This window comes from Anarhichas minor, unplaced genomic scaffold (assembly GCF_050575085.1).
Source record: "Anarhichas minor isolate MPS153535 unplaced genomic scaffold, ASM5057508v1 ptg000012l, whole genome shotgun sequence".
Taxonomy (NCBI): Eukaryota; Metazoa; Chordata; class Actinopteri; order Perciformes; family Anarhichadidae; genus Anarhichas; species Anarhichas minor.
Window position 1 is genome coordinate 822,824 of NW_027466458.1, and position 13,750 is coordinate 836,573.

The 13,750-nt window shown below is 44.1% G+C and overlaps 1 protein-coding gene across 1 annotated transcript; it reads right to left on the minus strand.

The window, feature by feature from the left end:
• Positions 1-2,761: 2,761 nt before the first annotated feature.
• On the minus strand, positions 2,762-8,900 carry tyrp1b (tyrosinase-related protein 1b). Its single transcript, XM_076090078.1, has 8 exons — positions 8,542-8,900; positions 8,225-8,333; positions 7,269-7,482; positions 6,632-6,836; positions 4,024-4,191; positions 3,697-3,876; positions 3,473-3,619; positions 2,762-3,396 (listed from the first exon to the last, which is right to left on the minus strand). Exons 1-8 carry the CDS (start codon positions 8,897-8,899, stop codon positions 3,191-3,193), a joined length of 1,587 nt encoding a protein of 528 aa, XP_075946193.1. The 5' UTR covers position 8,900; the 3' UTR covers positions 2,762-3,190.
• Between the last annotated feature and the right edge of the window lie 4,850 nt (positions 8,901-13,750).

A 13,750-nucleotide genomic window follows, 5' to 3' on the forward strand; every position in this document is an offset into this window, starting at 1 on the left:
CAATGGAGACCTGTTCCATTTCTTTATAAATGCACAGACCTTCCACTTTAACTACCGGACTTACTGTCGACAACCTGACAAATAATACATTTGCACACAAATGTCTCATTTAGGAGATAGGAGGCATCTAGGGAGCTCCTGTCTGGAGCCTGCGCATTAATCAAAGCCATCTGTTCACATTGCAAGCTTTATTGAAACCCAGCCACCGCAGTCTGGTTTATCCTCCTCCAGATGAACAATTGCGTCGCCCGAAGGCTGGTGGGAAGAGGTTTTTAAGATGGAGAAATGCTTTTTGGTGCATTTAACCAGAATGTTGGCAACAATATTATGGTTTCTTCTTTTGTGAAAACTGATCTGCTGTTTGTTTGTTTTACAAATTTCCCTTTTCCTCAAACGTCTATGAGGAGTATGCCAGCAGGCCACTGGCAACGGGACCTTCTTTTTACCCCACCGCTTGGCCCCTTCTCACTCTCTTCTCCATCGTGTATAAAACCCTCCACTGGGCCTCTCCACTGAAGCTGCAAAGCTGTAATGCATGTTTTTCTTCCTGCAGCTGACAATGAGAGGACTTCCACGAGAGAGCACACTTGTCATGAAAGGCGCTAATGATCCTTTCTCTCTCTCTCCTTCTCGGGAGGGTAGCAGCGGCCAAATGATTGTTCCGTGTGTGTGACTGTCATATCTCCCCATATTGATAAATCCACAGCATTGTCTTTTTTGTCAGTGTAACCTGCTGGTGCAGAGAGGATAGCCAACTGATGGTGGATCTCCCCCAACAACAACAAAAAAAGAAAGTCTCTTCTTCTTTTCCCATCCATTCCGATGAGATTCTATTTCAAGATACCAGCATGCACTGCAAAAAAATGCCATTCCTAAGCAGTTCATCCCAGTGCTGAGTCTCAAAAAAACTAATCTTACAGTCGGCACTGTACTTACTGCAGGTCTACAGTACTTACAGTACATTGCAGTTAGAAGGTGCCACCGGTTCCACGTCATTTCCCAATATAAGTCTAGAGATGTCACAAGCAAATGAGCTGCACTGGTGGGAGATTTGGTGCAGAGAAGCACGCGGCGCTTGTGTCACGCCGTTTTATTCAGCGGCGTAGCCCGAAGCAAGAGATAATGAGACGCCGTCCTGCACTTATAGCAGAGAAGCACGACATGAGATGCCGCATCATCGGGTTACGAGCTTTAAAACTGCTATTCATTCAGTTTGATTCAATAATTCTTAATTCAGTTGTTTGTCACAAACTATTCTCCGCATCTAAACGCTGTTTTCTAAGATTGTTCACTAGCCTGCTGTTAAATTGTTCTATTTGTTAATGTAAGTCATTGTTGTTTTTTTACTGGTCAAATTTAAGATACTGATTTAAAAAATCTCCCATTTCAAAACTGAGAGTGCAACTTTAGATAGTGAAAGGTAAACCTCAGCCCCCTAAATGATCAATGGTAGCTGCAGCCTACAGCCCTTAAAACCATCTGCAGCATCTATTTAAAACTGTCCAGTAGTACCTGTCCCTATCTGAATGTAGACAAACACTACATATCCCAACACCCCCAGACCAGCTGTCATCGCAGCATTTTTGGGCGGGATAATAACCATACACTAAGACAGTGTGTTTCAACCTTTTCTGAGCCGCGGTACATTTTTTACATTAAAAAGATCCAGCGGCACACCGACAACCAAAAAAGTTACCAAATGACAAATAGTCCGTGTTCTTGTTTTTGAAGTGACGGGTGTTTCGTTTGGAGATGACGTTTAAGCTTGCTTGGGGACCATGGCACTGATGGACTGCACCAAGCATAACGGAGTCGGTGCAGTCGGATCCCCGGTGAAAGTAAATCCAAATGAAAGATAACTTTCGCTGTATTGCCTCGAGCTCACAGTTTTTTCTTTCTTTTGACCACCACTCATACTCGGCTTTTCATCTGGGTTAGACTTTTGTCCAGGGCCCAGTTCAGATTCTACATATTTCTCCATCGCTGTTCGTCTTGTCACCGCAACCTCTCCCGCACATCATTTAATTCTACTGTCTTAAATTAAGGTCATTATTGCGCTACCTACTGCCACCCACTGGCATGGAAGAGTATTTAATTACTTAGCCAGCCACTCTCTTGCAGGTTCAGACGCGCAAATTATTTGCAGCAACTAAATAATATTTCTTTGGACCGATTAAGTGAAATTGGACATTTCCTACGGCACACCTGACGATCTCTCACGGAACACTGAATTCATCTATTGAGCCATCTACGGCAACAGTGTTTAAATACAGTAGATTCATAAGTGCGCTATAGGGTTAAGGTCAACGGTTAACCCTAGATACTGTATAGCATTGGCAGACAAGCGTCAGAATGGCTGAAGAAAGGCGATGGAGGTGACTTTGAACGTGGTGCTCATTGAAGTGCCGGGCTGGTTTAAGTATTTAAGAAATAACTGATTGGCTTCGATTACATTTGTATTTGTTTTTAATTGTGTTGCATCCCACAGTTTCATGTCTTTAACATTTTTACACACATGCCTAAAAAATATATGGACTTTATTAAGATGAAAGTGGTGGTACTTATATGTGCTAAAGTCAAAAAAAATTCTGCATCAATAAAATCAATGCTTGGGTTTTTAGAGGGTTACAAGCACATGACTCATACTGCGGCAGTAATGTGTTACATCCACATGAGGGCGGTGTGTGTGCTCCTATGAAGACATGAGGACATTGATCTGACTCATCGCTGAGACGCAACATTACATCCAAGTGGTTTGCTGGTGAGCCTCCAGGCCTCAGACAAGCACATTTGCGCCTGCAGTAAAGGCCTCTATATTAAGACCCGTCTGTAGTCTGTTCATATCGTACACCAGGGCATATTATTCACACGCAATGGGCCCAGATTAAATGCACAATGAATGGAACATCAAACCCATTAGGACTGTTGCCATTCATTTTACAGATAGATGAACGTTGTCTGCATGAATACACGTAATTGGGAGCTGATAAATGGACACTAGGGGAGAAATAGTCCCATATAGTGTGTATTTACCAACAGCAGACTCTGCCAACAATTTATACCAAATACAATGACACAGACACACAGACTCTGGGTTCAAAACCAGCTCGACTTTATTAGAAGAAGTAAGAAAAAAAAAACAAAAAAGAACGCGTGAAAATGTTAAGGCCTCTCTGGAAAAGGCGTGGATTTAGACGACAGACTGCGATTTGTCCAGCCTCCGGTCGTCCTCCGAGTAGCGCCGGAACGTCTCTCCCAGCAGCGGCTCTAGGGCCTCGGCCGAGCGGTAGGAGCGGGCGCGCACGGCGCAGGCGATGACGCCGCCCACCACCGCCACCACCAGCACGGCCGCAACGATGGCTATGGTGATGATCTCAGACAGGGTGTAAGCACGAACTGCGGGGTGAGGAGAGGAGAGGAGGGGGGTCATGAGGGGTCATTGGGATTTGTGCACCAATGTGCCGTTACTCACCTGGCCACTGGACCTCATAGGAGTATCCCAGGTTTTGCGGGGCAGAGACAAACATCTCAGCGTTGGTGACGGGGGGCCAAAATGGAACCATGTTGAATCTGCGGTTGTGCCCGATAGGAGCGTTCTCCTCGGGGTACACCACTTCACCTGCAGGAATAGAACAAATGGGCTCATCTATATATTCTTCTGAGTTTGTTCCCGCATCCAGCTCAGTCTGAGCGTACCTGGTTGGTGCCTGCCGAGCCACTCGTCGAAGATCGCATCGGTGAACGTGTGCAGCAGGACGAAGATGGGATCGTTGGGCGAGAGGTGAGTCTGTCCGCCCGTCCCGTTGAGGAAGAGGTGGGCCAAGTTGTGGAGGCTGCGGATCACCGGGTCGTACGTCCCCTGGGGGGCGCTGTAGCCTAGAAAAAAACAAATTCACGCCCGATTTACCAAACTTCGAAAACAAAGTATGTGCATGCGATTTTAAGGTCAAGTGTGTGCCTGATTATCCTCCACAGGTTAATGGGAGGATGTTCTAATCCGTAACCCGATGCGTAACTGTGCACCTTCAATGGTGTTCCTGAAGCTCTCGGAGGAGGTGGAATAGTATGGCGGCGTGTCGAAGGCGTTGAGCTCCAGACAGTCCAACACGTCCTGGGGCTCCGGCAGCCGCTGCACCATGGGACGTGCCACGTTGCCCGCTGGGTTCCTCCTGATGGGGCTGGTCTCTGTGCCTGGTGGATGAGGACAGAATCCAAGGTCAGAGGTAATGTTATCTCACTCTAGTGCAGGAGAGTTACCTCCACACTCAGACTAAAGATAATTTGGACAATGACAGTTATGGTCTTTTTTATGTTTTCAGGTCATCCGTTCGGGCCGTTCTTGTGAACTCGATATCTCATGGACGCCTAGAGGGAATTACTTCAAATCTGGCACAAACGTCTACCTGGACTCAAGGATGACCTGATTAGATTTTGGTAGTCAAAGGTCACTGTGACCTCACATCCATCCCATTTTCGCCATATCTCAGGGATGCCTGAAGGGAATTTCTCCAAATTTGGCAAAAACTTCCACTTGCACTCAAGTTGGATCAGATTAGGGTTTGTTGGTCAAAGGCCACTGTGACCTCACAAAACATATGTTGTCTAATAGGACAAAATGATGAAACGCGGATGTAAACTGCAACACGACTGGTGGAGGGATACAACCGTGAGGCGATGGTGGTTTGTGGAGCATTGTAGTTAAGATTCGGGCCATTGGTCCCAACAGATATGGAAAGAAAAGATGATTAGAAATGTTGTATTTTTTAACTGCTCTCTAATTCTAGACTAGACTAGTTTGATCAGTCCTAAACATGACAGGACGGCAGTTTTCTTGCTTAAATTATTCACTCAAAGTCAACAGTAGAGAGTGGGAGTCCTGTGACTGAACAGAACAAATTTCTTTTTTCTTTCTCGCATGCATGATCTCTTTCTTCCTTTTTTTTTTTGTTGTACTTTCTTTCCCACACATACACACACACACACACACACACACACACACACACACACACACACACACAAGCACATAAACAGAAGGCTACATAACTGAGACTGTCTGTCTGTTTGAAGATTATTCCCTCAGATCAAAGGAACCAGTAGACTGCTAGATTCCTGTCTTCAACAAGCACATGCACAAATGAGGCAACCCCCCAACCCCTTAACCCATTTAGGGAGATGTTGCTTGTTGACGCAGGAAATACCAGGCCTGTCATGACTCTCTAAGGGGATTAATGAGACAGATCGCTCACACGTTGGCCACTCACATGTTCTACCTGTTACCAAATTCCCTTCTGATACATATGCATTTGTTCAAAAGGAACCCCCCTCAATGTGTTTGTAGTAGAGCTCTTCGCTAAAAGAGGATTGACATTCTTCCATTATTTCTCAACACCACAAGAAAAAGAAATATTGTATGGATTAGGTGTGCGAAAAGTAGTGATTTAGTGATTTTGGTGCCAGTGTGGAATGAGATCCAATCCCCGCAAATCTGATCACGTAAAGTCTAGCTTACAGTGTTACACAGGGTTGCCTTATTCTAGTCTAAACCGCTCGACCCATTGGGAATTAACACTTGGAAAAACTGCACGCTGTGATATCTGCAATAGAGAAATTAGGCCCAGTGAAGAAATGGCTCAAAGTCCAAGTGTCTTAAAATGCAGTGCTATGGATGCACACAGCAACTCAGAAGAAGTTGTTTAACAAATCGAGTAGTTTCAGACACACCGTAGTAGTAGAGAGCATATAGAATGTGGCACAACAGCAGTGAGGTATTATTTATAGCAGCTTGTGTTCTACATGCTCTCTTTATGAGCTCGTTGCCCTCTTTTCTGATGCAGCTGTGACTATGTTGTATATCAACACCGCTCTCCTGCACAGTGTGGTACAGAAGCCCAGGGCGCCGAATAACGACACTTTGTCACAGCCCTGGCTGTCTGATACCGACACACAAGGCACCCTTGAGCGTCCATAGGAGATGCAATCGGCTTTCATGGAAATACATTGTAAACCCATCTGCGTCCGAGAGTGTGATGACGTAGTGTAAAGACTGAAAAACGCCACAGGGCAGGAGGAAGTGGATGGGCAAAACAAACAAAGAACTTTTAACCAGGTTACTGGTTTTACTTAGTTTACGGTTTACTCAGTTTACATATTTAGTTTAAGTACTTAGTTTACGGCGTTAGTTTACATTTTACATATACGTACTTAGTTTACGTTTTACTTAGTTTACGTACTTAATTTATGTTTTACTTAGTTTACGCTGTAATGAGTTTACGTTTTACTTGTTTACATAGTTAGTTTACATTTTACTTTGTTTACATCGTTTACATTTTACTTAAGTTACGTTTTACTTAGTTTACGCTGTAATGAGTTTACGTTTTACTTGTTTACATACTTAGTTTACATTTTACTTTGTTTACATCGTTTACATTTTGCTTAAGTTATGTTTTACTTAGTTTACGCTTTAATGAGTTTACGTTTTACTTATTTTACCTACTTAGTTTACACTTTACTTGATTTACGTTTTACTTAGTTTACATTTTACTTAGTTTACATCTGACAAATTGTCAGTATGTGACAAGTCGAGGGATGAGAACGTGTTGGGTATAGTGTGCGTTACTGCAGCTGTCCTTACCATTGCAGACGGTGCCCAAAGTGTCGTAGTCTTCCACGCTCTCACAGATGACCCTCCACTGGGAGAACACGGAGTTGGAGCTGATGGAGCTCATGTCAAAGGAGCTCCGAGCTCCGAGCAGTTCGTCTGTGCAGATGTCGCAATCGCTGCCTCCAATGGCAAAGTTCCAGTAGGGCAGGGCAAATGTTGGGTCGCCCAGCATGTCCTGCATAGATGGAATGAAAGAAGTGTTCATGGAGGGATCAATAGATAAATGTGGTAGAGAAAGCTTTTTCTCCAAATTATTGTTAAATTAAGCAATGCTGTTTAATGTCCTCCTTCCTTTCTTGTATTCCACTGACGTTCTTTCAATCCTGCATTATTTTCCACCACTTCCCTCATTTTCTTACCATTTTCCACCGTTGATAAACATCTCTTTTACCTCTATCTGGCCTTCTCCCCCTTTCTCCTCCAGGATAGCTTTCCGCTCCGTCTCCAGCTCTTCAAATCCCCACACTCTTTCCTTCCTCCCCTCACCATCCTTTCTCCCATCCTCACTTCCTTCATCACTCCATCAGCCCAAAAGCCACCTCTCTTTACTCCTTTTCTTTTTCACCCTCCCCCCTTTATCTCCTTCCCCTCCCTTCCCTCTTCTCACCTGCATGTCTCTCTCCAGTTGCATCAGATGAAATCGGTGCCAGGTGACAAAACCCGGGCCCTCGTGGGAGAAGTCTACGCCTCCGAAGCTGCTCTGGCCCGGCCCCAGGTAGGTTTTACTGACAGAGTAGTAGTGACTCCAAACAAAGTAGTTGTAAATGGTGATGTTCTCAAACTGCGGGGTGTTGCCATCGGGTCCAAACACCTCCTGGTACCTACAGATGAGAGGAGCAGCAGGAAAGATGTAACCTTGTGTTTTTTCACGACACACTGCTTTAAAATAGCCTGTTTATCTTCTTGTTTTTCACAGCAGAAAAAGTCTCCAAACTCATGTTTGTTAAGTTGGTGTGTAAGAATATATGCTTTTAGTTGAACTATAAAAATTAGTAGACATTGCATGTACATTTTATGTCTGTGTAGCCACCTTGAGGGGGAGGCTGAGATACTGGACGTGCCCGTTAATACAGGAAAAATGTAATCTTTTTTATTAGGAGGTTAAAAGGGTTATTTTACCTGCAGCTGAGAATTGCTTAAAAAAATGTATCTACTATAATCCTCAACTGACTTGGAAGGAGGTCATTCACAGAATTATGCACTGCTACTAAACCCCTTTAGTCCAGCCTAAACTGATTATTTGCACTTCCACCTGCTGCTTGGGCAGAAAGCCGCCACAAGAAATTTCATGATTTCACTGATAACTTTCAAAAACACAGCATGGGGTCACCCATAGCTGTATTACTGGGGCTTTCAACTGCCAAACTCAGCTACACTGAGCCTGCAGGTCTTTGGGCGAAGCTCGGCTGTCTGTTCCACAGTGGTGATACAAAGACTGGCTGAATAGCGATCAATATCCCTTTCAATTACCATAAAAACTATTTGAAAATACTCCCAAGTCCACACAGAATGATTGTAATAACGCAATATATATATATATATATATATGCTTCTGTGTTGTACCGCCGTGTGCAGATGACCAGGTCAGGATGGACCGTCCTCTTAGCTCTGTCCAAAGCGTTCACAAAGGCCTGCTTCTCGGCTGTGCTCATCTGCATGATATTCCTCCTGACTGGAGGGGGTGGAGGGAGACAGGAGGGCAGGAAGAGAGAAAGAGAGAATAAGGGGTTGTCGAGGTGTGGGAGGAACGAGGGAAGAGAGGAGGAGAGAAAATTGTTATTAAAAATAAACACACTGCTTTTCTTATAACAATAAATGCTGCCCACGTTCTCTTGACCGTATTTCCCTATATGTAAAGGCCCAGACATGCATTCTCTTACCCACAGAGATCCTCTGATCACAGTTTGGTCCAGTCAACCCATGTCGACACTGCCCGCAGTTGTAGCCACTGAAATTCCCGTTGCACTGGCAGGTGCGGTTGAAAAATCTCAGGGGCCACCTCTCTCGGTCATCGCGCCCAGCGTAAGGGTACTGGGGCCCGTGGCGCCGGTTGTCTGCCGCGATGGCCACACACTGCCCTCTCCCGGTGCTGGAGCCACACTCGTCCCCCGCCGCCCCCGAGGGGGACGGGCAGCACTGGCCGCTCTGCAGCCCCGCGGGGGTGACGCACTCCCGGGGGAACTGGGCCAGCGTTAGGGTGAAGCACAGGGTCGCCAGCAGGAGAACCGCTCTCCACATGCTGCCCAAAATACAGAGGAAAGGAGGATGTATTTTAGGTGCACGAGGTAAGTTAGATAGGGAGAATGAAGTAAAGATAAAGTAGGTTAGGAATTTCAGAAACACAAAGATGGAGTAGCCACTTTTTTACATGTTGAGAATTGTTGTTTTACATCCATCCATCTTTTTCTAAACCACTTATCTAGGGTTGTAAGGGGGCCGGAGCCTATCCCATCACACAGAAAAAGTCAATCCACTGCAGACATGCACTTCAATTAAGCTCAAGAACAACGCGCCTGCTCTGTGTTCTCTTGTTAAAGCCAATTGTCTTAACATTATTCCGAAACTTCACTTCTTACACGCCCCTGCAGGCAGTTCGAGTCATTATTCATAATTCACAAAGCCATTAGCTTTCAACTCTTACAAGTTCAGAAATGCTTTCAACAACAGACGGCAAGCGACAATTTGCTTCAACCTTTTTTTTTTTTTTTGCAGTTAGATTTGCTTGTCTTTTGAAGCTTGTTGATGAGGAATGAATGAATGGAGGGAGTAGTAGCTTTGGCGGGTGCAATGATTTTTTTTCTCAACAAAACAGTGAGAACAACGACTGAAGTTAAGTTACCAATTAAAAAAAGTGTTTTACATGTTGCTCTTTTGCAGAGATCCTTAAAACCTTTGCCACCAGCTTAATTGTAAATTAGTCTCATATTTACTTCCAGTTTGTAAATGTTGCAGAAGCAATCGTTCACACTGTTAGGTTTTAAAACGTATTGCATTCTACATATAAACAAAAGCATCAGTGTCGTGTGCTTCCCCTACCTCTGACTGTGCATGCTGCTCCTCTCTTTCTGCAGAACTGTTGCCCCCCCAAGAGTCGGCCCATTCCCCCCTCTTGGCTTAAATAGCTACTGAGCGCATGACCAGACCTCTCTGGAGCTTGTGTAAGAACTCCCATACACACACACACAAATAAAGCACACACACATAGTACACGTGAACACACTTGAGGCTTCGCTTGCTTTTTCGAACATTCTTTCATAGGCCTTATGATCACAACCCGAATGACGCTAGTGCAATAAAAGAATCGACTGTGAGACTGCCGTCATACTTTTTAACGAGTCCCTTTCAACAACAACATGATGGTTTGTTATCTGTGGAGGCAGTTAGGTGTCTGGGGGGGGGGGGGGGGGGGGGGGGGGGGGGGGGGATCTTGATCATTTGCGCACACAAATCAGTCACTTGTTCCCTCTGATAACACAATTAGTGTGCTTGATTTACCGACATTACAGAAAAAGCCACGCACACATTCAACATTCTCATTTTTTTATTTGGTACTGTTCAAATCACAAACGGTGATACAAAGTTCAGGAGTTGTGAAGAATAAACATCAAGTTTTAATTATCGTGTCAATAATGACATTTTCTTTTCTTTTTTTCTTGTTGGCTGGTGTTTTAATGAGACCGTGCGGATACAGCACGCTATGCTACCGCCAATGCACTTTGTGAATTACTGATCAATCAGGGAAATTGCTCATACCCTCTGCCCCCTTTTTACATCATTTCCAACAGCTTTTGAACAGCTTGACTGATGTGGTCAGTATGAAAAGCATTTCCTAACAATTTTATTCAAATCAAAATAAAGTCATAACACTTTTGATCCCATTTACACACACGCACACACACACACACACATGCATGCACACGGAGTATTTTAAACATGCTCTTACTGTTCACTCATTCCCACAGGCGTGCTCACCCGCTTAATGCGCACTCCTACTTACGCTCGATCACACTTGCCAAATGTGTGACAGTATCTCTTTCTTTCAATTTACACTCGCACAGGCAGACACGCAGTCATGAACACCAAATGCAAATGTGTTACATATACAGTCGCTATCACAGTTAGAGTCTAAGGCCGTCTGTGTTGGGTTGGTTACAGTTTGAGAATTCAGGGTGATTCATTGGGTGGATTGGGTGCAGGGTTAGCGGAGTGGCTTTTTTATTTTGTATATTTAGATACAGTAGGAACAGATAGAACGGTTGGATCCCCTAGAGAATGGAAGTCCTGAGGTCTTGCGAGGAGTCCGGTCCCGGTCCAATGCTGGCCGACTCCTCTGCTGAGCTGGGCGGGAGGTTGGACATGGCTATAGCCCGCTCCTCTTCGTTCTGCTCTTTGTTTCGGGCCCGGGTTGAAGCAGCGTCAGATGTGTCAAGTGCTGCTATCCTGGAGGAGAGGACAGAAGGGCAGATGTCAGCCATTTAACAGTTGGGTGAACTGCAGAGAGTTCTGTTTGATAGCAGGAATAATCACCGACGCAGTGCACGCAATAGAAGCGACTTGATGCAAATGAGGACAACATCTGTTTCGCTTTTACACGAGAACAAAGACAGGCTCGTTCTGATGGTGTACTTAGGGTACCAGTAAAATACAAGCACAACTTAATTTGGTGTTTATGTAATGGCCATCGAACTGCTGTTGAACATGTTGCAAGCAAATGCTAATATTGTAACCGCAGGGTCTGTTTATTTAATGACGCACCAGATGGAGAAGCTTGCAAACTGTGGTGGAAGGAGATACGCTGGGAGGTAATGACACACCCAGATATAAATAGATCAGTTGACATTATTGACTAATTGCAGGTGACAGCGTCCTGGACACGAGAAGTTCTAAATGTGCTGCATGTGTTTTAAAAATGCCCCAGTGGATTTACCCTCAAGGGTACCCAAACTGCCATATTAAGTATCATTCTTTATGTACAGAGTATGTATGCTGAAGGGCTGCATCTTACCCAGAATGCATTTTGGTCATTCATTACTACCTCTGCTCTAATCTGGCATGGTGCACAATAGAATGCTGCAGGAATGACCTGAATGGGTTTTTGGTTAGTTGCCTGCAACTCTGCGGTCTGTGGTTAACACAAGCTGAAGAGGTTTTGACGTTTTGTTCTACGATATGAAATATGCCAGTAAATACACCCCCTCAAGAATTTTAACGCTTTTAAAAATGTGGTTGCAAACAAGTGGCTAAATGAAACTCCAAACCGCCATCACGCCGATCAGTCCGCCTTCTCAGCCTCACTGTGTTTTCTCGCGCTCATGCAACCGTGGTGTAGTTCTATTTTAGCCTAATGTTAGCTTTTTACTTCTGCTGATGGCATTCACAGTTAAAAATCACAAAAGTGGCATTCATTTGTGAAGATAATCTTGCTGATCAAAACGTGTAACTATCGTGTTTTTGCTTATTTACTGCAAAGATCCGAAATCCAATGAACAAATCACGATGGCTTTTTGCTTTTGAACCAGTATGATGATGTTACCCATATGCACCCAAAGTTAGGGAAAGTTAGGCTAAGTTAGCCTGGTAAGTTAATGGTCAGTAATGGAGAAAACAAACGGTAGCTTCCGTTCCTGGGTCGGGATTGACTATCGAATTTGAAAGTGTCTGTTCAGTCAGTTTTAGACAGGTCTGCTCTAAAAGATCTACCAGTTTTGGGTCTTAGTTTTCGGCCTGTGCATAACTCTAATAGATGAATACAACCAACAAGTTATTTTAGGAGATTTACACTTTTTAATCCAATTAAGTTGTGTAGCTCACATTTCTTTATTTCAAATTATTAATCATGCTTGATAAGCAATATTTTCCATTTCAAATACCTCATCCCTACCATTCTGTTTTCTTAGTCGCTGGATGCATGGTGCAAACCATCGACTGTATATAAGAAGTGGATGAAGTTTTCGTCACGTCACCCGTTGGTTTGTGGACTGCCGTTTTGAAGCCTCGAATTCCACGTTTTACGTCAGACCATGTTTGGACTGTGAAGGAGTGACGTAGAGATGCCGTATACAACTCTGGTAGTGGCAGCTACCTGTCAATCACAAGGTAGCTCATCCAAAATAATTTTTATCGTTATCGTCTATTTTACTCTAAATGGACCATAATTTACTAAATGAACATCATGTTGTATTGAAGAACACTTGAAACTAGCATTTGAGACCAAAAACTCTTTACAATATTTAATGAGGTAATAAATCAAGTGAGAAGTAGAATCATTTTCTCATAGATTTCTATACAATCTGACAGAGTGTGAATACTGATATCTTTGGTTGCAATTTGAAGCATTTCTCTGCTATACGAACCACGGTCGCCCTCATTTTTCGAAATGCGTCTTGTACATTGTCAGAAAAACATCAAGCCAATATACAAAACTGGCGTCCACAGTTTATCTACACTCACTGAATTTGCGTGATCTGCACCCTGGCTTCTGGTGTGCACAAGGAGCTGCACTTTTGTGCCATCATTTTTGAGACTGCTGCTGAATATGTAACGGATAGTTTTCTAAAAGTGACTTTTGTGGTTTGTTGGCAGTGTTTTCAGTGATTCCCTCTTTCAATGGCAACTGGATTGTCACTGCTACTATAAAAACTCTTAACAAGGACACATTTCAAGATGAGCCTGTTGACTGTTTAATAATTCAGTGTTGCTTTGTTATCGCCTGTGCTATGCACACTTAATATTTCTCTTCAGATTTTAGATTTCATCCTTGCCCTCATACTTCCACATGGTCGCGCCTCACGCACGCACACCTTTAGTTTATTATTGATCCGAGCCTTGCTAGTCTTATTAGGAATAATAGTGGTATTAACCAGTTCACAGGACTCACACTCTCATGTGACCCAGCTAGCAGCCTTCTGAGCGCATAGCTTAGCCAGGAGGGAATCAGCTGAGAAGCACACAGCTGGTGGTTCCTATGAACCACAAGATTGCAGGTCAGTGCACAGCATTCAGTCGGATTGCAACGGGCAGGCCTGACATCCGGCTAGTGTTGGTGACTACTGATCCTGTAGAAGTCAGTTTGGTGGTCGCAGAAAATGT

Coding starts and splice junctions, on each gene's coding strand:
- tyrp1b (XM_076090078.1), bottom strand. CDS start 8,899: ATGTGGAGAGCGGTTCTCCTGCTGGCGACCCTGTGCTTCACCCTAACG. Junction 8,334..8,541: donor TGATCAGAGGATCTCTGTGG/GTAAGAGAATGC, acceptor CACCCCCTCCAG/TCAGGAGGAATATCATGCAG. Junction 4,192..6,631: donor TTTGGGCACCGTCTGCAATG/GTAAGGACAGCT, acceptor CTCATCCACCAG/GCACAGAGACCAGCCCCATC.